Source organism: Pseudophryne corroboree, chromosome 6 (genome assembly GCF_028390025.1).
Source record: "Pseudophryne corroboree isolate aPseCor3 chromosome 6, aPseCor3.hap2, whole genome shotgun sequence".
Classification (NCBI taxonomy): domain Eukaryota; kingdom Metazoa; phylum Chordata; class Amphibia; order Anura; family Myobatrachidae; genus Pseudophryne; species Pseudophryne corroboree.
The window spans coordinates 737,077,907-737,103,880 of record NC_086449.1 but is presented as its reverse complement, the minus strand read 5'-3'; the positions used below and the strand labels follow the sequence as shown (position 1 = coordinate 737,103,880).

Here is a 25,974-nt window from a genome sequence, read left to right as displayed (position 1 = left end):
AAATATGGTGGTGGTATGTTTGTAGCTAGCTATGATTCCGAGAACTTGGCAAGCTATTTCCAGGGAGACCACCTTTACTGAAATGATGGGTTTATTAAACTGTGCATGTCCTGTTTAAACAACGTAAGGGTGGGTGAGAGATCCCAAGGACAATTCCATCTTGCACCTCTTTTTTTTGTTGTTGCATTATGTGCTTTTTGGGGCCTAGTTTTTAAAACTGCCACCCTGTCTGCCACTGCAGTGCCACTCCTAGATGGGCCAGGTGTTTGTGCCGCCCACTCGTGTCGCTTAGCTTAGTCATCCAACGACCTTGGTGCAACATTTTGGCCTAAAAACAATATTGTGAGGTGTTCAGAATAGACTTGAAATTAATGTTATTGAGGTTAATAATACTGTAGGATAAAAAAAACTAAACAAAAAACAAATTCTGTGATTTTAGCTAAAAAAAAAAAAAAATCCAGATCCAAAACACGAACGGAGATCCAAAACCAAAACACAAAAAGTGTCCGGAGCGCATCTCTACTATAATGCCTATGCTAATCTATATATATTTAAAAATGGATGTATGCGTGTATGTATGTTCCAGCATAACTCGGGAATGCCTGGAGCAATTTACACCAAACTTGGTACACATACAGTATGACTTACAATCTGGAAAAAATACTGTGGGGGTAAGACACCCCTAGCACCCCTAGAGATGGGGGTGGGAAGGGGTGACATGTAAAAATCCATACTTTTTGGTGTCATGGAGAAATAGTGACACTCCCGATGCCGTTTAAGTCCAAGTTCAGCCCCCATCAGCATGGGATGTGAGACAGAGGCGGGACAAGGCAGAGAAAGAGGCAGATTATTCTCCTCAGCGCCAGCTTTTTCACAGCATCAAACCGGAAAAGGCCCACCTGGAGGTGCGGCCTGACAAAGATTGGCAGCGGTGGGCGGAGCATGTCCTGTTGTAAGTCTAATTACTTTACCAGGAAGTCCTTCAAAATTAAAGTTATACGCATGGAAATACTTGAAATTCCGTAGCGAAGCACGGGTATTCAGCTAGACAAACAATAAAGTGGTGAGAGGTTTTTAAAGTATTTTCAAGAAGCAGTGCTGTAACTAGTGATGTGCACCGGAAATTTTTTGGGTTCTGTGTTTTGGTTTTGGATTCGGTTCCGAGGCCGTGTTTTGGATTCGGACGCGTTTTGGCAAAACCTCCCTGAAAATTTTTAGTCGGATTCGGGTGTTTTTTTACAAAAAAACCTCAAAAACAGCTTAAATCATAGAATTTGGGGGTCATTTTGATCCCATAGTATTATTAACCTCAATAACCATAATTTCCACTCATTTTCAGTCTATTCTGAACACCTCACACCTCACAATATTATTTTTAGTCCTAAAATTTGCACCGAGGTGGTTGGATGACTAAGCTAAGCGACCCAAGTGGCCGACACAAACACCTGGCCCATCTAGGAGTGGCACTGCAGTGTCAGACAGGATGGCATTTCAAAAAAATAGTCCCCAAACAGCACATGATGCAAAGAAAAAAAGAGGCGCAATGAGGTAGCTGTGTGACTAAGCTAAGTGTCCGAAGAGGCCGACACAAACACCTGGCCCATCTAGGAGTGGCACTGCCGTGTCAGACAGGATGGCAGATTTAAAAAATAGTCACCAAACAGCACATGATGCAAAGAAAAAAAGAGGTGCACCAAGGTCGCTGGATGGCTAAGCTAAGCGACCCAAGTGGCCGACACAAACACCTGGCCCATCTAGGAGTGGCACTGCAGTGTCAGACAGGATGGCACTTCAAAAAAATAGTCCCCAAACAGCACATGATGCAAAGAAAAAAAGAGGCGCAATGAGGTAGCTGTGTGACTAAGCTAAGCGACCCAAGTGGCCGACACAAACACCTGGCCCATCTAGGAGTGGCATTGCAGTGTCAGGCAGGATGGCACTTAAAAAAATAGTCTCCAAACAGCACATGATGCAAAGAAAAATGAAAGAAAAAAGAGGTGCAAGATGGAATTGTCCTTGGGCCCTCCCACCCACCCTTATGTTGTATAAACAGGACATGCACACTTTAACAAACCCATCATTTCAGCGACAGGGTATGCCACACGACTGTGACTGAAATGACTGGTTGGTTTGGGCCCCCACCAAAAAAGAAGCAATCAATCTCTCCTTGCACAAACTGGCTCTACAGAGGCAAGATGTCCACCTCCTCCTCATCGTCCGATTCCTCACCCCTTTCACTGTGTACATCCCCCTCCTCACAGATTATTAATTCGTCCCCACTGGAATCCACCATCTCAGGTCCCTGTGTACTTTCTGGAGGCAATTGCTGGTGAATGTCTCCACGGAGGAATTGATTATAATTCATTTTGATGAACATCATCTTCTCCACATTTTCTGGAAGTAACCTCGTACGCCAATTGCTGACAAGGTGAGCGGCTGCACTAAACACTCTTTCGGAGTACACACTGGAGGGGGGGCAACTTAGGTAAAATAAAGCCAGTTTGTGCAAGGGCCTCCAAATTGCCTCTTTTTCCTGCCAGTATACGTACGGACTGTCTGACGTGCCTACTTGGATGCGGTCACTCATATAATCCTCCACCGTTCTTTCAATGGTGACAGAATCATATGCAGTGACAGCAGACGACATGTCAGTGATCGTTGGCAGGTCCTTCAGTCCGGACCAGATGTCAGCACTCGCTCCAGACTGCCCTGCATCACCGCCAGCGGGTGGGCTCGGAATTCTTAGCCTTTTCCTCACACCCCCAGTTGCGGAAGAATGTGAAGGAGGAGCTGTTGACGGGTCACGTTACGCTTGACTTGACAATTTTCTCACCAGCAGGTCTTTGAACCTCTGCAGACTTGTGTCTGCCGGAAAGAGAGATACAACATAGGTTTTAAATCTAGGATCGAGCACGGTGGCCAAAATGTAGTGCTCTGATTTCAACAGATTGACCACCCGTGAATCCTGGTTAAGCGAATTAAGGGCTCCATCCACAAGTCCCACATGCCTAGCGGAATCGCTCTGTTTTAGCTCCTCCTTCAATGTCTCCAGCTTCTTCTGCAAAAGCCTGATGAGGGGAATGACCTGACTCAGGCTGCCAGTGTCTGAACTGACTTCACGTGTGGCAAGTTCAAAGGGTTGCAGAACCTTGCACAACGTTGAAATCATTCTCCACTGCGCTTGATTCAGGTGCATTCCCCCTCCTTTGCCTATATCGTAGGCAGATGTATAGGCTTGAATGGCCTTTTGCTGCTCCTCCATCCTCTGAAGCATATAGAGGGTTGATTTCCACCTCGTTACCACCTCTTGCTTCAGATGATGGCAGGGCAGGTTCAGGAGTGTTTGCTGGTGCTCCAGTCTTCGGCACGCGGTAGCTGAATGCCGAAAGTGGCCCGCAATTCTTCGGGCCACCGACAGCATCTCTTGCACGCCCCTGTCGTTTTTTACATAATTCTGCACCACCAAATTCAATGTATGTGCAAAACATGGGACGTGCTGGAATTTGCCCAGATGTAATGCACGCACAATATTGGTGGCGTTGTCCGATGTCACAAATCCCCAGGAGAGTCCAATTGGGGTAAGCCATTCTGCGATGATGTTCCTCAGTTTCCGTAAGAGGTTGTCCGGTGTATGCCTCTTCTGGAAAGCGGTGATACAAAGCGTAGCCTGCCTAGGAACGAGTTGGCGTTTGCGAGATGCTGCTACTGGTGCCGCCGCTGCTGTTCTTGCTGCGGGAGGCAATACATCTACCCAGTGGGCTGTCACAGTCATATAGTCCTGAGTCTGCCCTGCTCCACTTGTCCACATGTCCGTGGTTAAGTGGACATTGGGTACAACTGCATTTTTTAGGACACTGGTGACTCTTTTTCTGACGTCTGTGTACATTTTCAGTATCGCCTGCCTAGAGAAATGGAACCTAGATGGTATTTGGTAGGGGGACACAGTACCTCAATCAAGTCTCTAGTTCCCTGTGAATTAACGGTGGATACCGGAAACACGTTTCTCACCATCCAGGCTGCCAAGGCCTGAGTTATCCGCTTTGCAGCAGGATGACTGCTGTGATATTTCATCTTCCTCGCAAAGGACTGTTGGACAGTCAATTGCTTACTGGAAGTAGTACAAGTGGTCTTCCGACTTCCCCTCTGGGATGACGATCGACTCCCAGCAGCAACAACAGCAGCGCCAGCAGCAGTAGGCGTTACACTCAAGGATGCATCGGAGGAATCCCAGGCAGGAGAGGACTCGTCAGACTTGACAGTGACATGGCCTGCAGGACTATTGGCTTTCCTGTGTAAGGAGGAAATTGACACTGAGGGAGTTGGTGGTGTGGTTTGCAGGAGCTTGGTTACAAGAGGAAGGGATTTAGTGGTCAGTGGACTGCTTCAGCTGTCATCCAAAGTTTTTGAACTTGTCAATGACTTCTGATGAATGCGGTCCAGGTGACGTATAAGGGAGGATGTTCCTAGGTGGTTAACGTCCTTACCCCTACTTATTACAGCTTGACAAAGGCAACACACGGCTTGACACCAGTTGTCTGCATTCCTGTTGATATAATTCCACACCGAAGAGGTGATTTTTTTGTATTTTGACCAGGCATGTCAATGGCCATATTCGTCCCACGGACAACAGGTGTCTCCCCGGGTGCCTGACTTAAACAAACCACCTCACCATCAGAATCCTCCTTGTCAATTTCCTCCCCAGCGCCAGCAACACCCATATCCTCCTCCTGGTGTACTTCAACAGTGACATCTTCAATTTGACTATCAGGAACTGGACTGCGGGTGCTACTTCTAGCACTTGCAGGGGGCGTGCAAATGGTGTAAGGCGCAACCTCTTCCCGTCCAGTGTTGGGAAGGTCAGGCATCGCAACTGACACAATTGGACTCTCCTTGGGGATTTGTGATTTAGAAGAACACACAGTTCTTTGCTGTGCTATTGCCATCTTAACTCTTTTAAGTTTTCTAGCAGGAGGATGAGTGCTTCCATCCTCAGGTGAAGCTGAACCACTAGCCTTGAACATAGGCCAGGGCCTCAGCCGTTCCTTGCCACTCCGTGTCGTAAATGGCACATTGGCAAGTTTACGCTTCTCCTCAGACGATTTTGATTTAGATTTTTGGGTCATTTTACTGAGCTTTATTTTTTGGGATTTTACATGCTCTCTACTATGACATTGGGCATTGGCCTTGGCAGACGACGTTGATGGCATTTCATCGTCTCAGCCATAACTAGTGGCAGCAGCTTCAGCACGAGGTGGAAGTAGATCTTGATCTTTCCCTATTTTACCCTCCACATTTTTGTTCTCCATTTTTTAATGTGTGGAATTATATGCCAGTAATATATCAATAGCAATGGCCTACTACTATATATACTGCGCACAACTGAAATGCACCACAGGTATGGATGGATAGTATACTTGACGACACAGAGGTAGGTAGAGCAGTGGCCTACTGTACCGTACTGCTATATATTATATACTGGTGGTCAGCAAACTGTGCAAAACTGAAATGCACCACAGGTATGGATGGATAGTATACTTGACGTCACAGAGGTAGGTAGAGCAGTGGCCTACTGTACCGTACTGCTATATAGTATATACTGGTGGACAGCAAACTGTACAAAACTGAAATGCACCACAGGTATGGATGGATAGTATACTTGACGACACAGAGGTAGGTAGAGCAGTGGCCTACTGTACCGTACTGCTATATAGTATATACTGGTGGTCAGCAAACTGTGCAAAACTGAAATGCACCACATGTATGGATGGATAGTATACTTGACGACACAGAGGTAGGTAGAGCAGTGGCCTACTGTACCGTACTGCTATATATTATATACTGGTGGACAACAAACTGTGCAAAACTGAAATGCACCACAGGTATGGATGGATAGTATACTTGACGACACAGAGGTAGGTAGAGCAGTGGCCTACTGTACCGTACTGCTATATAGTATATACTGGTGGTCAGCAAACTGTGCAAAACTGAAATGCACCACAGGTATGGATGGATAGTGTACTTGACGACACAGAGGTAGGTAGAGCAGTGGCCTACTGTACCGTACTGCTATATATTATATACTGGTGGACAGCAAACTGTGCAAAACTGAAATGCACCACAGGTATGGATGGATAGTATACTTGACGACACAGAGGTAGGTAGAGCAGTGGCCTACTGTACCATACTGCTATATAGTATATACTGGTGGTCAGCAAACTGTGCAAAACTGAAATGCACCACAGGTATGGATGGATAGTATACTTGACGACACAGAGGTAGGTAGAGCAGTGGCCTACTGTACCGTACTGCTATATAGTATATACTTGTGGTCAGCAAACTGTGCAAAACTGAAATGCACCACAGGTATGGATGGATAGTATACTTGATGACACAGAGGTAGGTAGAGCAGTGGCCTACTGTACCGTACTGCTATATATTATATACTGGTGGACAGCAAACTGTGCAAAACTGAAATGCACCACAGGTATGGATGGATAGTATACTTGACGACACAGAGGCAGGTAGAGCAGTGGCCTACTGTACCGTACTGCTATATAGTTTATACTGGTGGACAGCAAACTGTGCAAAACTGAAATGCACCACAGGTATGGATGGATAGTATACTTGATGACACAGAGGTAGGTAGAGCAGTGGCCTACTGTACCGTACTGCTATATAGTATATACTGGTGGTCAGCAAACTGTGCAAAACTGAAATGCACCACAGGTATGGATGGATTGTATACTTGACGACACAGAGGTAGGTAGAGCAGTGGCCTACTGTACCGTACTGCTATATATTATATACTGGTGGACAGCAAACTGTACAAAACTGAAATGCACCACAGGTATGGATGGATAGTATACTTGACGACACAGAGGTAGGTAGAGCAGTGGCCTACTGTACCGTACTGCTATATAGTATATACTGGTGGTCAGCAAACTGTGCAAAACTGAAATGCACCACAGGTATGGATGGATAGTATACTTGACGACACAGAGGTAGGTAGAGCAGTGGCCTACTGTACCGTACTGCTATATAGTATATACTGGTGGTCAGCAAACTGTGCAAAACTGAAATGCACCACATGTATGGATGGATTCTTATACTTGACGACACAGAGGTAGGTAGAGCAGTGGCCTACTGTACCTTACTGCTATATATTATATACTGGTGGACAGCAAACTGTACAAAACTGAAATGCACCACAGGTATGGATGGATAGTATACTTGACGACACAGAGGTAGGTAGATCAGTGGCCTACTGTACCGTACTGCTATATAGTATATACTGGTGGACAGCAAACTGTGCAAAACTGAAATGCACCACAGGTATGGATGGATAGTAAACTTGACGACACAGAGGTAGGTAGAGCAGTGGCCTACTGTACCGTACTGCTATATATTATATACTGGTGGACAGCAAACTGTGCAAAACTGACATGCACCACAGGTATGGATGGATAGTATACTTGACGACACAGAGGTAGGTAGAGCAGTGGCCTACTGTACCGTACTGCTATATATTATATACTGGTGGACAGCAAACTGTGCAAAACTGAAATGCACCACAGGTATGGATAGTATACTTGACGACACAGAGGTAGGTAGAGCAGTGGCCTTCTGTACCATACTGCTATATAGTATATACTGGTGGTCAGCAAACTGTGCAAAACTGAAATGCACCACAGGTATGGATGGATAGTATACTTGACGACACAGAGGTAGGTAGAGCAGTGGCCTTCTGTACCGTACTGCTATATAGTATATACTGGTGGTCAGCAAACTGTGCAAAACTGAAATGCACCACAGGTATGGATGGATAGTATACTTGACGACACAGAGGTAGGTAGAGCAGTGGACTACTGTACCGTACTGCTATATATATAGTTATACTGGTGGTTAGCAAATTTCTGCACTGTCCTCCTACTATATACTACAATGCAGCACAGATATGGAGCATTTTTCAGGCAGAGAACGTATAATACTGGTGGTCACTGGTCACTGGTCAGCAAAACTCTGCACTGTCCTCCTACTATATAATACTGCTGGTCCCCAGTCCCCACAATAAAGCAATTCGCACACTGAGCACAGATATTTGCAGCACACTGAGCACAGTCAGATATGGAGCGTTTTTCAGGCAGAGAACGTAGATATTTGCACTTGCAGCACAGATATTTGCAGCACACTGAGCACAGATATTTGCAGCCCACTGAACATAGAAACTGAGAGAACGCCAGCCACGTCCTCTCACGATCATCTCCAATGCACGAGTGAAAAATGGCGGCGACGCGTGGCTCCTTATATAGAATACGAATCTCGTGAGAATCCGACCGCGGGATGATGACGTTCGGGCGCGCTCGGGTTAACCGAGCAAGGTGGGAGGATCCGAGTTTGCCTCGGACCCGTGTAAAAAGGGTGAAGTTCGGGGGGGTTCGGATCCCGACGAACCGAACCCGCTCATCACTAGCTGTAACTAGACATTTTAGCGGTTTGCAAGAAACTGCATCGGCGCCCCTCCTTATTTCAAATAGGGCCAGTGCAAGCCGTAGGCGCGAGACAAAAATATAGGGGCGTGGCTTAATGGGGAAGGAACATACGCTGCACAGTAATCTTCATTATTCAAATTATGCCGCACAGTAGCGCCACTTACACACATTACACCAGGTAGAACTGGTGGTGACTGAACATCATGGATGTGGGCAGTTGCGCCCACAGGGGGCATGTGATGTGTGCCAGCCACCACTGTCACACACGTACTTACAGCCCTGCCCAGACGTCTCATCTCTTAAACAGGAGTTACACATTTACATTCTAGGGTACCTTTACTAAGGTGGAAGTTTTTTAGAACTGGTGAATGAATCAGATTTTAAATTTGTTTCATAGAATATTATATTGTGTAACATCGAGGATTATGCAGGTTGACATTTTGTGTGTCAAGAGCTATTGACATAGATCTGTGTATGGAGAAAAGTGTTAATGCAAGATATAGAAAGTACAAACTAATATCATTATTTCAACAATTTTCTTTTAAATGTATGTTTCTACATCAGGTTCTTTTCATTTTCATTATTCTTTTATCTTTATTAATACGGCACCACAAGGGTTATGTAGCACCTTACAGTACATAAGGGAAAAGCACAACAATTTACATGGTTACAGATCATGCTTACCTACTCTCCCGAGAACATCTTCTGGGAGACAAGTGGGTGGCCCTCCCACATCCCGTCATTTCCTAGTGAAATGGGCAGGATGGGGAGAGTAATGCCAGGTATTGAGGACATGTGGGGATGGGGGGAGGCATTTAATTACACAGAGTGCCCTGAATACCCTGTGACTGGTAGAGTGCACCTCCTCTCTGGGCTTCTCCTGGAGAGGAGTAAATACAAGTCTGGATGTACAGTAAACACTAAGGGGCTGATTTATCACCATCCGTATCTGATGATGCGGATGAGAGGTGATAATATCAGCCAAACTCGCAATGCGATAATTGAGTAAAAATAATGTTAATAAATATTCATACAGTAAGTGCATGTTTACAGTTCTCATATTATAATTTTGTAGAGAATATAAATGGGAGAGAACCTTGATCACAAGAGCTTACATTCTAGGGGATGGGAAGACACAGAGAGGGAGATGGGGGTAGAGCTAGGGAAAGCAGAAGTTCTAAGGTCAGAGGAAGGGAAAAGGGGGTCATTTAGACCTGATCGCTGGGCAGTGATTTTTGCAGTCCTGCGATCAGATAGTCGCTGCATACAGGGGGAGTGTATTTGCGCAGCGCAAGTGTGCGATCGCATGTGTAGCAGAGCTGTACAAACTGATTTTGTGCAGTCTCTGTGCAGCCCAGGACTTACTCTTCCTGTGCGATAGAATCCTGATGATCGGGGCCAGAGCTGACGTCAGATACCCTCCCTTAAACGCTTGAGCCCGCCTGCGTTTTTCCGGACATTCCCTGAAAACGGTCAGTTGCCACCCACAAACGCCATCTTCCTATCAATCTCCTTATGAACGCCCGTGCGAATGGATCCTTCGCACAATCATGTCGCAGGGCGCCGTTGTCCATTGCAACCGCACGACACGCCGGTGCAGTGCAGTGCATTCACATGCGCAGTACGGATCTGAACGCCCGCTGTGCGAAAACAGAGGCTTTTGTGAAGAGATTAGTCTTAATGGCATATGTAAAGAGGGAGGTTGCAGGCAAATCTGGTTGGGCACTTGAGGGCATTTCATGAGATACAGGGGGAGATGTATCAAGCCATGGAGAGAGATTAAATAAAGAGAGGTATAGTACCAACCAAGACGCTTCTAACTATAATTTTTTAGTTAAAGCTGATTGGTTGTACGTTACATCTTTACACTTTATCTCTTTCCAGGGCTTGATCCACTTTAGGGAGGAGAAGAATGTCTAAGAACTTTTAAGGGCCCAACTTCGTTCCTCAAGTATCATTAACAGCTCATGTTTTCCAGATCACCTGTGGACTTTTAGGGGTACATTTACTAAGCAGTGATAAGAGCGGAGAAGTAAGCCAGTGGAGAAGTTGCCCATGGCAACCAATCAGCACTGAAGTAACATCTATAATATGAAACAGAGCTGCTGATTGGTTGATGGGGAAATTTCTCCATTGGCTCACTTCTCCGCTCTTATCACTGCTTAGTAAATGTTCCCCTTAGTATGTAACAGTTGGTGCTCCACAGTGCAAGTGCCAGGTGACCTAGAAAACGTGAATTATTAGCACTTCTGGAAGACTGAGTTTGGGAACCACTGGTGTAGGGGATGGGGATGAAGAGGGTGTGACGTGGATACTGTTTTAGCTATGTCACGTTCAAGGATACGTCAACATAGATGGTAAACACAATCTTTGATAATCCCCTCCCACAGTCTATTTGTTATGTCACAAAGAAACTTTCTGACATTAAGAAACAACACTGCTTATCCTAAAGCAAATTAACTTGACCTTAACAGGAGGATCAGAGTCCACCTGCCAGTTTCTCCCGTAGTGAATAGGAGGGGGATCAGAAAGGTCATATTATCAGGGGCATCACTGAGGTAAGTGACACCCAGTGTGCCGGATAGACACCCCCCCCCCGCGCGCGCCCAAAAAAGTGGCGTGGTCTTACAGGAAGGGGGCATGACTTTTCATCACTCTGGGGCACCCAGCTCCTGTCACTGAGGAGTCAGCATTTTGATGTCACCCTTCAGAGGGTAACACCCTTGCATCTCCCTAGTGGTGTCACTGATATTACTATCAAAGTTCCAAAGTGATCCAAACCTCTTAGATTGTAAGCTCATTTGTCTACTGATCCATGTCATTGTATAGAATTTGTGTCACTTCCTGATCCCCTCAGCATACTTACCGACAATCTGGCAGCCAGGTCGGCGCAGCAGGGGCGTGGCGATGATGGAGGATGATGTTTAGGGGCGGGGTTGGGGGCGTGGCCGCATGATCACTTCATCATGGCCTTGCTCCCTGTCTAGCAATGCTGATAATATTGATATTGCAAGGTAGGGGGCAGGGCCGGGATGACGCGAATCACGTCATCTGACTGACCCCCAGACCGCCCGCTTTGAACTGAGCCGCCGGGTGTTTGGTAGGTGATGTGGGGGGAGGGGGGGGGAGGTTGTGGGTGGTGGATGCTCAGCCAGGAGACTTGCCCACTCTTTCAGGGGGCCGGGAGCGCCACACGATTTTCGGGAGCCTCCCGGCCATTCCGGGACAGTAGGCAAGTATACCCCTCAGTGTACAGGACTGTGTACTATGTCAGCGCTTTATAAATGAAATGATAATAATAACGGTGGCAGCTCAAGTGGGGCTGGGTCACAAACAACTTTAATTACTTATTTTTAAACAAAAAGGCAACAGAAATGTTGATGACAATGGTGAAATAAATGCTTCCCTTTCCAGCCTCAATAAATACAGCGCTACATGCTCCAGATGGTTTGTTTTCTGAGTAATGTTTTATGATTAGGGAGAAACTGCCAGGATGAAAAAGGAGAATGCCGATATATAGGAAATGGCCACAAATTGTGTCTAGCAGAAAGTGTTCATTCATCCATTTTAAAGTTATGTTTGATCATTAATAAAACATTATACACAGTTTTAATCACTTCCCTTTTGGCGTCAGATCAGTTTTCTTGCAGAACAAGTTTTCATTGCACTTTTTTTATAACATTGTTGAGGGTAAAAGTAGAAAAAGTTAAAGCACAATAAGGCTTTCAGTGTAAATGCTAAGATCTGTGTAATGAATTGCTCTCTGCCAAGCAATTAGTAGGAAGATAAGATATAGGCCCATATGTATTATCCTGTGAGTTGCAGGAACTGGTTTGATTTCGGCAATTTAGCTGGTAAATTTAAAAGGCTGCAGGAACCACCGCGTGGCAAAAATATAGGGGCGTGGCTTCATGGGGAAGGGGCATGGCCACAGAGTAGTACCAGTTCACATTACACCACACAGTAGTGTCCCGTCAGTCACATTACACCACACAGTAGTACTCCTTATACACATTATGCCATGTTAGAGCCCCTTACATGCATTATGCCACAGTAGATCATAGCCCCTTATACACATTACGCCAGGTAGAGCCCCTTACACGCATTACGCCACAGTAGAGCAGTGCCCCTTATACACATTACGCCAGGTAGAGCCCCTTACACACATTACGCCACAGTAGAGCAGTGCCCCTTATACACATTATGCCAGGTAGAGCTCCTTACACATGTTGCACCAGATAGAGCCCCTTAAACACGTTTCACCAGGTAGAGACTCTTATACACATTACACCAGGTAGAGCCCCTTATACAAATTGTTGCAGGTAGAGCCCCTTATAAACATTGCACCAGATAGAGCCCCTTATACACATTGTGCCAGGTAAAGCCCCTTATACACATTTCACCAGGTAGAGCCCCTTATACACATTGCACAGGTAGAGCACCTTATACACATTGCGCCAGGTAGAGCCCCTGGCATGCAGCCAGCATGGTACGGGCAGCGGGGGTTGGGGTGCACACAAATCAGATGGCTCTGCCAGGGTGACACGGCTGCACCCATGTGGCCGCCCTGCTAGCTCACTCCAAAAACTGCCACTGAAGGTTAGGGAAGCAGGAGGAGATGATTAGTATGCTTACCTACTGGGTGTTGGGATCCGACCATTGGCATCCACTGACGGTCTTCTGACCACTCTCATTGTAACCGCCGGGATCCTATACCCTATGTACTAAGCCTTGGAGACAGATAAAGTGGACAGAGATAAAGTACTAACCAACCAGCGTGGCAATTAGGAGCTAATTTGCTTATATTTTATCTCAGTCCACTTTATCTCTCTCCAAGGCTAAGTACATAGACCCTGTAGTCAGATATTGTTCAACTGGGACATGGCAGCCTATAACTCTACACAAAGGCATATAGTACAGCTAAATGGTGGGAAAACTCTGCTCAAGTTATTATCATTATCAGGCACCAACATAAATTATCTCTGGAAAATATTCTGAATGTTGCCTTATGTTGTAGGGATGACCAAATTGGCATTAAGGCGAGTCAAATTGGCAGTGAGCAGGCAATGTATGTACCACTGGTCTGCCAATGTGGGTGTAGCTATCATGTAGGTGGCATGGCTTTCACTGTAGTCAGTGATAAATCACACTTCAACCTCTTCCCGTTAGTTGCTGGCAATGGCACAGCACTGTGAAACCGGACATAGTCCCTGATAGAATTGGCCAATTGCAAAAATACTCACAAGTATCACAGTAATGATATATAATGTGATAAATATTCAACTGTCATACAATACAGAGTCACCTAGTGACACCTGCACAACACAGAGAGCTTTCTAATGTCCCCTGCACAACACAGAGAGACATCTAGTGACCCCTGTACAATAGAGAGTGCTTTCTAGTGACTCTGCATAACATAGAAAGACATCTAGTGACCCCTGTACAAGAGAGAGCGTTGTCTAGTGACTCTGCACAATACAGAGAGACATCTAGTGACCCCTGTACAAGAGAGAGTGCTTTCTAGTGACTCTGCGCAATACAGAGATCTGTCTAGTGACTACTGCACAAGACATGGCCCCAGAGTGACCTAGATAACACATCATATAGTCAGAACTGTGTCCCAGGGGCCCAACTTCACCACCTCCAAATTAAGAAGAAAAAAAAATCAATAAAAACATAAAAAATAAACTGCCATATCTCAGCACCCTTGAAATCCATGGGCACTGTTGTGCCATGTGACCAAAGTCATACTTATAGAAATCCATAAACTATGCAGTAATCCTGTGAAAATAGCCGTTTTCAGAGGATTTACTGCATTTCAACCTTTTTTTTACATCTCACAGAAAGTCTCTGTGCAGACTACACTATGAATGTCTTACAATGGTTAGCACCTGTGACTGCTCAGCAGAGTAATGTGCATTAACTGAAGTATCTTATACAACACTGGTGCAGCATAATCTTTGTGACTGTTACTTTACTTTGCACTAGTTGGGTTGGAATTACATGATGGCCTAATTGGCTTGAGTAAATAAACAAGGTTATAGGAAGAGTTTGAAGGTTTGGATACTGGAGTGGAGACATGGGCAGCGCAGGAGAAGTCTTGGAGGCGGGAGTGAGAGATAATCCGTGGGGTGGTGAACCTCAGCTGACCAAGGAGGGCAGAAGTGTGGAGATGAGTTTGAAAATGTAGGCAGGAAAGGAGAGAGTAAGAACTATGGTAGGTGAGGGGTTTAAATTGAATCCTGAAGTGGATATGGAGCCAGTGGAGGGATTGATCGAGTGAGGAAGAAGAGTGGCTTGTAGGGGAGCTCAACCTGGCAGAAGCATTGAAGGGACAAGTGGTTAAGGGGAAGACCAGTAGTTGTCTATGCATCAAGCTCAAGCAAGTGTACCTTTCTGGAGCTTGAGCCCAATAAGCAATGCCATCTATAAATTAAATTGCCTATAGAAGCTTATTTTCATAACAAGCAACTGGAGAGGGATCCGAAAAATCCCTCTCCGTGCCCCTGCGGCTTGCACATGAGCTGGCCGTGTGCAGATATCAGAGATTTTGGGCCAGATGTAATGACATCCGAGTTCGGCGACCATGCGGGATGGTGGCCAAACTCGGATATATTTTTAAAGGGGTAATCACTTACAAGGCAAACCATGCCTTGTAAGTGATTGCCCTTTTAAAAAAAGTCTGAGTTCGGCCGGCATCCCGTACGGCCGCATAACTTGGGCGTCATTACATTTGGCCTGACAATGGAGGAATATGGCAAGTTAAATAATAAATATGCTATGATGATGAATGTAGTGCCGTATAAACACCTTGAGTCCTATTGGAGAAAGAGCGTTATTATTATTATTATTATTATTATTATTATTATGTTGTAAACAATTACAAGAGCAGTACTATTAAGAAATAGTGCTGTATAGCCTGTTTTCTTATGTTCTAGAGGGAAATAATTATTTCCTTTTCTCGTACCTTACCGCCTTTGTTTCCTGTGTGTTCTAGTCCACTATATTAAAGGAACAGAACAAGGCAGGGATTTTCAAAAAGCCCTTTTTCCTTTTTTTCCACTGGCTTTCATAGCTAATTAAAGAGACGGTTGCTAAGAGATGATCAGAAGCATCACTGCAAGACTCTAATGCACTTTCCATTTTTTTTTTCTACCTTTAACATCTAGGTTCTGGATCAGAGTTAGCGGCTTGCACTAGTTGTGCCAGGTACAATGGCCACTCTTCAACATTCTACACCGAATCATGCCAGGCACAAGCGAACTGGAGCCGAGTCACCAAAAGATGATCGGACACAGGGACATGACCCCGGGCAGCAGACAATGCTGGGGAAGGCACATGAGTTTTTCCGGATTTGTGATACTGAGGACAGAGGCTTCATTGCGCGTTGTGATCTGCAGGTAAGATCAGCAATTAGACTGTTTAGTGAATGAGTAATTATTAATCATATTGGAAATGAGTTTCCAAAAGTTTTGTTTTATCTTTATATAAACATTTTTAGGTAGCAAATATATAGACAAAGTTCTATCTATATATTTTTTCCTTGTGTGCGTTGTTTTTCTGTTGTTTTTCTTTATTTTTTCTTTTAGAGTGTTTGTGCTACTATTATTAGTCCCCTTCACATATGCTGGGAGGTTTACATAGTAATGTATATATTTTTCACCCTCCAATTTTAGTTGGTGTCCTTTGTCCTCTACTCTAGTGTTACATACTGTGTATGTATTACATGAGGATTAAAAAATAAAATAAAAAAAATGTCAAACCCAAATAAACAGAAGCACTGTTTTGGGGTAAAAGTCAGAATAGACTCCATTGTGTAAGGAAAAATTGGCAATACTTTGGGCGGGCAAAATTCATTTGTTGCCCGTGGTCATTTGTACATGCTAATATCAAAATCAACCAACCATTAATATCCTACTTTTTACATGTTTAAATACTTTATAATGTATTTTAATGTACAAGATAAAGTGAAGATGACCATACTCATATACTACAACAAATATTATTATATGTTTGCCTTGCTTTACTAATCAAACTGCACTGCATCAGTCAAGAGTAGTCAGTTTGCGCAATTCTGCAAAGCTGGTAATAGCAGTGAAATCGCTTTTCTCCATATAATGAACAGTAAGCTTGGAATTTTGGACACCTGTAATCACCTGCACTTACCTGTTGCTGTACATTGATATAATAAACATCAACTTGGATCCTTCTAACTTTTAGGGACTGTACAAATATAACATTCAAAACTATACTGGTAGGTTAATTGGTTCCCAAGAAAATTAACACTAGTGTGTATGTGTGGGTGTACGTGTTGTAGGGAACATCAATTGTTAGCTCCACTGGTGCAGGAAGTGATGTGAATGGGCAAATATCCTCCATAAACTGCTGCAGGATATGTGTGCACTATATAAATGACTGGTAATAAATAATAATAATAATAATAATAATAATAATAATAATAATAATAATATTATCTTAGATATACATGTGTTCTTGCATATAAATGTGTATATTTAAGCAAAACATTGCAACATTTGAAAATATTTTTGTAAATGGGGTCATCTGTGAAATTTGCAAATAATATAACTGCATCACATGAAACTATGGGACAATTCTATGTATGTCTATAGCAGAATGTCATGTGCTGTTCTTAAAAATATATATTTTAACCCCTGGAGAAAATAATACTAGCTTGAAGTGAACTATCACTTTAAATTGCATATTGATAAATATAATTACGAGGAGACCATTGGCTTCTCAGCTCTTGATGGACGACTGCTTCTGGCTAGCATATAGTTTTTGTAGTTAACTGTTTGAACGCTACAAGCTGTCTCTTATCAACCACAATAACATCACATGTCTATGTTATTGTGCGTGACTGATTAGCCACATTAAAATCACATGTCTGAGTCACCAGAATTCGAGGTCATGCTGATTAGACTGCAGGTGCATGTTGTTTACTTGGCTCTTTTTAAGTGTCTGCATATGCCCAAATCTGTCACTGTAGTTATTGTAGTTTTGCAGTGCTGTATGGCTGTACAGTACTTAGCCCTGTAGAGATTAATACCTTGTAATATTGCTGTTAATGTTACATCACCTGCATCACCTCTTATCTTCAATAAAACACTCTATGGTTTGGAGTCAACGTGTGGACCAACCTCCTTGTTCACATCCGCTATGCAGCTACCAACTTGTAGACAGCTGCTAATAATAGCATGGCAAATTGTGGCTCAGTGTGTTTACATCAATCTGCCTTCCTTCCGAATTTAATGATGGCTGCCAGTTACTCTATTGGTAAAATGTAATACAATTATATAACTCCAAAATAATTATTATTTGGAAATGTAATACTTTGTAGGGCAATCTCCCTATCTGCCGTATTCCACTAAAAGCACACAAGGAAGTGAAGCCATGATAGTATATCAGAATTACCACTGAATTTACAGCAAAACACTGACCTCAGACTATCCCAAAATGGTTTTGGAAAATTTCTACCCTCTCGCACAGATAGTTTGTAGTCACACAGCATTCAAAGAAGTTCTGTTTTTCCTGTGCATCTTAAAAATGCTTAGTTCAAAAGTAGAGCAACGTGATAACGTAAAATTATTAGTTGAATTGAACAAAATGCCCATCCAATCTTTCCGTATGCTAACGCTAGCTTACAGGGCAGATTGTATGTCCCGTGCACATGTGTCTGAGTGGCACTAAAGATTTAGCAATGGTCGTGAGGATGTCAAAGATGATGAACGTCCTAGAAGGCCTTAGACATTAAAAACAAATGAAAATGTGGACATAATTGAGAAAATTGTTTGAATTGACCGTCGACTCAGCATCCGAATGATAGCAGAAATGGTAAACATCAACAAAGAAACTGTTATGCAAGTATTGCATCTTAACATGACAAAAGTTTGGCTTAGATGGTTCCAAGGCTCCTCACTGGTGAGCAGAAGGAAAATCAAAAGGGAATTTGTACAGACATTTTGGAACAAATTAAAGTGGATTCACATTTTTTAGATACAGTTATTACCAGTGATGAAACATGGATCTTCTAGTACGATCCTGAGACAAGTTTCAAAAGTATACTTTTAAGTGTTGGGAAATGTTTCTCATATGAACCACAAAATATCCAACACACATTGCTAAATCCTCTAATACACAGGTTCTCAAACTTGGTCCTCAGGACCCCACACACAGTGCATGTTTTGCAGGTCTCCTCACAGAATCGCAAGTGACATGATTAGCTCCACCTGTGGACCTTTTAAAATGTGTCAGTGAGTAATTAATAAACCTGTGCACCCGCTGGGTTACCTGCAAAACATGCACTGTATGGGGTCCTTAGGACCGAGTTTGAGAACCACTGCTCTAATGGTATATATTTGCAGAAGTGCATCTAGCGTTCTGCCATAGTGCAACTGGTTGCAGATCAAGATGGAAGCGTTTTTGCGGTGGAGAAGAAATCTGCACTGGCTGATTGGAGGACTAGGGTGAGGATAAGATGCGCTTTGCTAAATACTTTGCAGATGCATGGGTGCACCTAATTTAAAAAAAAGATTCTATATATTCCTTTGCATGAGTGTTGAAGTTCACAAAGAGGGAATAAAAGGGGAAAACGCAGGAGGGAGGGAAAGGCAAGCCCAGATTGGTAGTAATATTGTGGAGAGAAAACCCTCCCCAGCAACAAAGTGTGGTACCACCTGCCCTCCTGCTGTTGTTTAACTACACATCCCAGCATGCCCTGCAACCATTTTAGCATGGCCAAATAGCAAAACTGTGGCAGAGCATGCTGGTCTGTGTAGTTCTATAGCAGCTGGAGGGCTGCTTATTGCCCACCTCTGGTCTAGATGGTACCTAACACACGAGATGGGAGCTTCCGTGGATCTTCTCTTTCTCTCTCTGACAACACACCACCTGTCCTTCTCAGGATGTAACAGAGAGACAAGGCCCAGGGGCGAAATTACCATTGGTGCCGCAGGTGCAATGCACCAGGGGCCCCTTAGGACTTTGGGGCCCATTGCTGCCCAGACTAGCAATGGGTTATCCCCTTCCTAACTGAATTCCAAACTGTGGAAAACACAAGGGGTGGGGGCCCCTGTCACAGACAGAGCAGATGCCTATGTGTTCCTGGTCACACCAAGGTACATTCCCCCTGTTCTCCGCACCGTACAGAACATTGTGCATGACCCCTGTCACCAACTGCCTCCCCATGTCACTCACTGCCTTTCCCTTTCACCCTCTGCCGTCCCCTATCATCTGCTGTTATCCCCAGCTTCCCCTTGCTTTCTGTTGTCTCCCTCTGCCTCTCTATGTCAACCTTTGCCTTTCCCTGCCTTACACTGTCACCCTCTGCCTTTCCCTATCACACACTGCCGTGTGGCATGCTGTGAACTTGGGTTGGGATGAAGGAGGGGGGCCCAAATAACATTTTTGCACCTGGGCCCACCACTTACAAGTTCCGCTACTGTAAAATTAAAGTAAAATGACTTACCGTGACGGCCTTGATAAATAGAATAATCTAGCAAATTTATTAAAGGGGAGTAAAGAGTAATACTTATATATCAGTCCTTAGTGCACTTTAGCCAACTCTTCCATGGGATATGGTCATTAGGTTGATAGCACTTAGGTCGACAGTCATTAGGTTGACCACTACTGGTCAACATGCATTAGGTCGACATGGTAACTAGATCGACGTGGTCAATAGGTCGACATGCACTGGAAAAAGGTTGACATGAGTTTTTCACATTTTTTTTCTTAATTTTTTTTAACTTTTCCATACTTTACGATCCACATGGACTACGATTGGGAGCGGTAACCTTGCCCGAAGCATGGCGAGCGAAGCGAGCCATGCGACGGGACACGGTGCTCTAATTGGGGTTCCCGGTCACTTTACAAATAAAACGACACCAGAAACAGTAAAAAAACTCATGTCAACATTTTTCCATGTCGACCTAGTACATGTCGACCTATTAACCACGTCAACCTTGTGACCATGTCGACCTACTGCATGTCGACCAATAGCGGTTGACCTAATTACTGTCTTCCATTATATCTCTATAAATCTCGGCTTTCCCTCTGCAGGGTAGTAGACTCAACCTCTTGGATTAAGTAGAACTCAGCAACCTCTATGTATCACGCTGTTTGGAGGTTCTGTGCACTTGGATCGGTGCTTTGCAGTATTATTAATATTTAGGTGTTTCTTAGAAGATTTCTTGTATTTGGCATTTGGGATATTGGAGTGTCAAACATCAGAGAGCAGGGTCAGTCTGCACCTCTCCCCCAGTGATTTCACTCAATTGGGTGCTTCTAGTTTTGTGGGGCAGTGCAAAGTTAGACTTTATTTTGCAGAGTAAGACTATTTTCTAGAGATGTGCACTTGAAATTTTTCGGGTTTTGTGTTTTGGTTTTGGGTTCGGTTCCGCGGCCGTGTTTTGGGTTCGACCGCGTTTTGGCAAAACCTCACCGAATTTTTTTTGTCGGATTCGGGTGTGTTTTGGATTCGGGTGTTTTTTTCAAAAAACACTAAAAAACAGCTTAAATCATAGAATTTGGGGGTCATTTTGATCCCAAAGTATTATTAACCTCAAAAACCATAATTTCCACTCATTTTCAGTCTATTCTGAATACCTCACACCTCACAATATTATTTTTAGTCCTAAAATTTGCACCGAGGTCGCTGGATGACTAAGCTAAGCGACCCTAGTGGCCGACACAAACACCTGGCCCATCTAGGAGTGGCACTGCAGTGTCACGCAGGATGGCCCTTCCAAAAAACACTCCCCAAACAGCACATGACGCAAAGAAAAAAAGAGGCGCAATGAGGTAGCTGTGTGAGTAAGATAAGCGACCCTAGTGGCCGACACAAACACCTGGCCCATCTAGGAGTGGCACTGCAGTGTCACGCAGGATGGCCCTTCCAAAAAACACTCCCCAAACAGCACATGACGCAAAGAAAAAAAGAGGCGCAATGAGGTAGCTGTGTGAGTAAGATAAGCGACCCTAGTGGCCGACACAAACACCTGGCCCATCTAGGAGTGGCACTGCAGTGTCACGCAGGATGGCCCTTCCAAAAAACACTCCCCAAACAGCACATGACGCAAAGAAGAAGAAAAGAGGCGCAATGAGGTAGCTGTGTGAGTAAGCTAAGCGACCCTAGTGGCCGACACAAACACCTGGCCCATCTAGGAGTGGCACTGCAGTGTCACGCAGGATGGCCCTTCCAAAAAACACTCCCCAAACAGCACATGACGCAAATAAAAATGAAAGAAAAAAGAGGTGCAAGATGGAATTGTCCTTGGGCCCTCCCACCCACCCTTATGTTGTATAAACAGGACATGCACACTTTAACCAACCCATCATTTCAGTGACAGGGTCTGCCACACGACTGTGACTGAAATGACGGGTTGGTTTGGACCCCCACCGAAAAAGAAGCAATTAATCTCTCCTTGCACAAACTGGCTCTGCAGAGGCAAGATGTCCACCTCATCATCATCCTCCGATATATCACCGTGTACATCCCGCTCCTCACAGATTATCAATTCGTCCCCACTGGAATCCACCATCTCAGCTCCCTGTGTACTTTGTGGAGGCAATTGCTGCTGGTCAGTGTCTCCACGGAGGAATTGATTATAATTCATTTTAATGAACATCATCTTCTCCACATTTTCTGGAAGTAACCTCGTACGCCGATTGCTGATAAGGTGAGCGGCGGCACTAAACACTCTTTCGGAGTACACACTTGTGGGAGGGCAACTTAGGTAGAATAAAGCCAGTTTGTGCAAGGGCCTCCAAATTGCCTCTTTTTCCTGCCAGTATAAGTACGGACTGTCTGACGTGCCTACTTGGATGCGGTGACTCATATAATCCTCCACCATTCTTTCAATGGGGAGAGAATCATATGCAGTGACAGTAGACGACATGTCCGTAATCGTTGTCAGGTCCTTCAGTCCGGACCAGATGTCAGCATCAGCAGTCACTCCAGACTGCCCTGCATCACCGCCAGCGGGTGGGCTCGGAATTCTGAGCCTTTTCCTCGCACCCCCAGTTGCGGGAGAATGTGAAGGAGGAGATGTTGACAGGTCGCGTTCCGCTTGACTTGACAATTTTGTCACCAGCAGGTCTTTCAACCCCAGCAGACTTGTGTCTGCCGGAAAGAGAGATCCAAGGTAGGTTTTAAATCTAGGATCGAGCACGGTGGCCAAAATGTAGTGCTCTGATTTCAACAGATTGACCACCCGTGAATCCTTGTTAAGCGAATTAAGGGCTCCATCCACAAGTCCCACATGCCTAGCGGAATCGCTCCCTTTTAGCTCCTCCTTCAATGCCTCCAGCTTCTTCTGCAAAAGCCTGATGAGGGGAATGACCTGACTCAGGCTGGCAGTGTCTGAACTGACTTCACGTGTGGCAAGTTCAAAAGGTTGCAGAACCTTGCACAACGTTGAAATCATTCTCCACTGCGCTTGAGACAGGTACATTCCACCTCCTATATCGTGCTCAATTGTATAGGCTTGAATGGCCTTTTGCTGCTCCTCCAACCTCTGAAGCATATATAGGGTTGAATTCCACCTCGTTACCACTTCTTGCTTCAGATGATGGCAGGGCAGGTTCAGGCGTTTTTGGTGGTGCTCCAGTCTTCTGTACGTGGTGCCTGTACGCCGAAAGTGTCCCGCAATTCTTCTGGCCACCGACAGCATCTCTTGCACGCCCCTGTCGTTTTTTAAAAAATTCTGCACCACCAAATTCAAGGTATGTGCAAAACATGGGACGTGCTGGAATTTGCCCATATTTAATGCACACACAATATTGCTGGCGTTGTCCGATGCCACAAATCCACAGGAGAGTCCAATTGGGGTAAGCCATTCCGCGATGATCTTCTTCAGTTGCCGTAAGAGGTTTTCAGCTGTGTGCGTATTCTGGAAACCGGTGATACAAAGCGTAGCCTGCCTAGGAAAGAGTTGGCGTTTGCGAGATGCTGCTACTGGTGCCGCCGCTGCTGTTCTTGCGGCGGGAGTCCATACATCTACCCAGTGGGCTGTCACAGTCATATAGTCCTGACCCTGCCCTGCTCCACTTGTCCACATGTCCGTGGTTAAGTGGATATTGGGTACAACTGCATTTTTTAGGACACTGGTGAGTCTTTTTCTGACGTCCGTGTACATTCTCGGTATCGCCTGCCTAGAGAAGTGGAACCTAGATGGTATTTGGTAACGGGGGCACACTACCTCAAGAAATTGTCTAGTTCCCTGTGAACTATACCGGACGCACGTCTAACACCAACATAGTTGTCAAGGCCTCAGTTATCCGCTTTGCAACAGGATGACTGCTGTGATATTTCATCTTCCTCGCAAAGGACTGTTGGACAGTCAATTGCTTGGTGGAAGTAGTAAAAGTGGGCTTACGACTTCCCCTCTGGGATGACCATCGACTCCCAGCAGCAACAACAGCAGCGCCAGCAGCAGTAGGCGTTACACGCAAGGATGCATCGGAGGAATCCCAGGCAGGAGAGGACTCGTCAGAATTGCCAGTGACATGGCCTGCAGGACTATTGGCATTCCTGGGGAAGGAGGAAATTGACACTGAGGGAGTTGGTGGGGTGGTTTGCGTGAGCTTGGTTACAAGAGGAAGGGATTTACTGGTCAGTGGACTGCTTCCGCTGTCGCCCAAAGTTTTTGAACTTGTCACTGACTTATTATGAATGCGCTGCAGGTGACGTATAAGGGAGGATGTTCCGAGGTGGTTAACGTCCTTACCCCTACTTATTACAGCTTGACAAAGGCAACACACGGCTTGACAAATGTTGTCCGCATTTCTGGTGAAATACTTCCACACCGAAGAGCTGATTTTTTTGGTATTTTCACCAGGCATGTCAACGGCCCTATTCCTCCCACGGACAACAGGTGTCTCCCCGGGTGCCTGACTTAAACAAACCACCTCACCATCAGAATCCTCCTTGTCAATTTCCTCCCCAGCGCCAGCAACACCCATATCCTCCTCATCCTGGTGTACTTCAACACTGACATCTTCAATCTGACTATCAGGAACTGGACTGCGGGTGCTCCTTCCAGCACTTGCAGGGGGCGTGCAAATGGTGGAAGGCGCATGCTCTTCACGTCCAGTGTTGGGAAGGTCAGGCATCGCAACCGACACAATTGGACTCTCCTTGTGGATTTGGGATTTCGAAGAACGCACAGTTCTTTGCGGTGCTTTTGCCAGCTTGAGTCTTTTCATTTTTCTAGCGAGAGGCTGAGTGCTTCCATCCTCATGTGAAGCTGAACCACTAGCCATGAACATAGGCCAGGGCCTCAGCCGTTCCTTGCCACTCCGTGTGGTAAATATGGCATATTGGCAAGTTTACGCTTCTCCTCCGACAATTTTATTTTAGATTTTGGAGTCCTTTTTTTACTTATATTTGGTGTTTTGGATTTTACATGCTCTGTACTATGACATTGGGCATCGGCCTTGGCAGACGACGTTGCTGGCATTTCATCGTCTCGGCCATGACTAGTGGCAGCAGCTTCAGCACGAGGTGGAAGTGGATCTTGATCTTTCCCTAATTTTGGAACCTCAACATTTTTGTTCTCCATATTTTAATAGGCACAACTAAAAGGCACCTCAGGTAAACAATGGAGATGGATGGATACTAGTATACTTATGGATGGACCAGCGACTGCCGACACAGAGGTAGCTACAGCCGTGGACTACCGTACTGTGTCTGCTGCTAATATAGACTGGATGATAATGAGATGAAATTATATATATATATATATATATATATATATATATCACACTAGTACTGCAGCCGGACAGGTATATATATTTATTATGTAATGACTGATGACGGACCTGCTGGACACTGTCAGCTCAGCAGCACCGCAGACTGCTACAGTAAGCTACTATAGTAGTATGTATCAAGAAGAAAGAAAAAAAAAAACACGGGTAGGTGGTATGCAATTATGGATGGACCAGCGACTGCCGACACAGAGGTAGCTACAGCCGTGGACTACCGTACTGTGTCTGCTGCTAATATAGACTGGATGATAATGAGATGAAATTAATATATATATATATATATATAATATCACTAGTACTGCAGCCGGCCAGGTATATATATTTATTATGTAATGACTGATGACGGACCTGCTGGACACTGTCAGCTCAGCAGCACCGCAGACTGCTACAGTAAGCTACTATAGTAGTATGTATCAAGAAGAAAGAAAAAAAAAAAACCACGGGTAGGTGGTATACAATTATGGATGGACCAGCGACTGCCGACACAGAGGTAGCTACAGCCGTGGACTGACTACCGTACTGTGTCTGCTGCTAATATAGACTGGATGATAATGAGATGAAATTAATATATATATATATATATATAATATCACTAGTACTGCAGCCGGACAGGTATATATATTTATTATGTAATGACTGATGATGGACCTGCTGGACACTGTCAGCTCAGCAGCACCGCAGACTGCTACAGTAAGCTACTATA

General features: G+C 44.8%; 1 protein-coding gene across 1 annotated transcript in view; it reads left to right on the top strand.

Moving 5' to 3' along the window:
• CRACR2A (calcium release activated channel regulator 2A) overlaps positions 1 to 25,974 on the top strand; it is a 416,510-nt gene that overhangs the window by 115,502 nt on the left and 275,034 nt on the right. The window contains exon 2 of the mRNA XM_063928465.1: positions 15,659 to 15,889. Coding sequence (XP_063784535.1) covers positions 15,704 to 15,889 — 186 coding nt within the window. The 5' untranslated portion in view covers positions 15,659 to 15,703. The remainder of the gene's footprint in view (positions 1 to 15,658; positions 15,890 to 25,974) is intronic.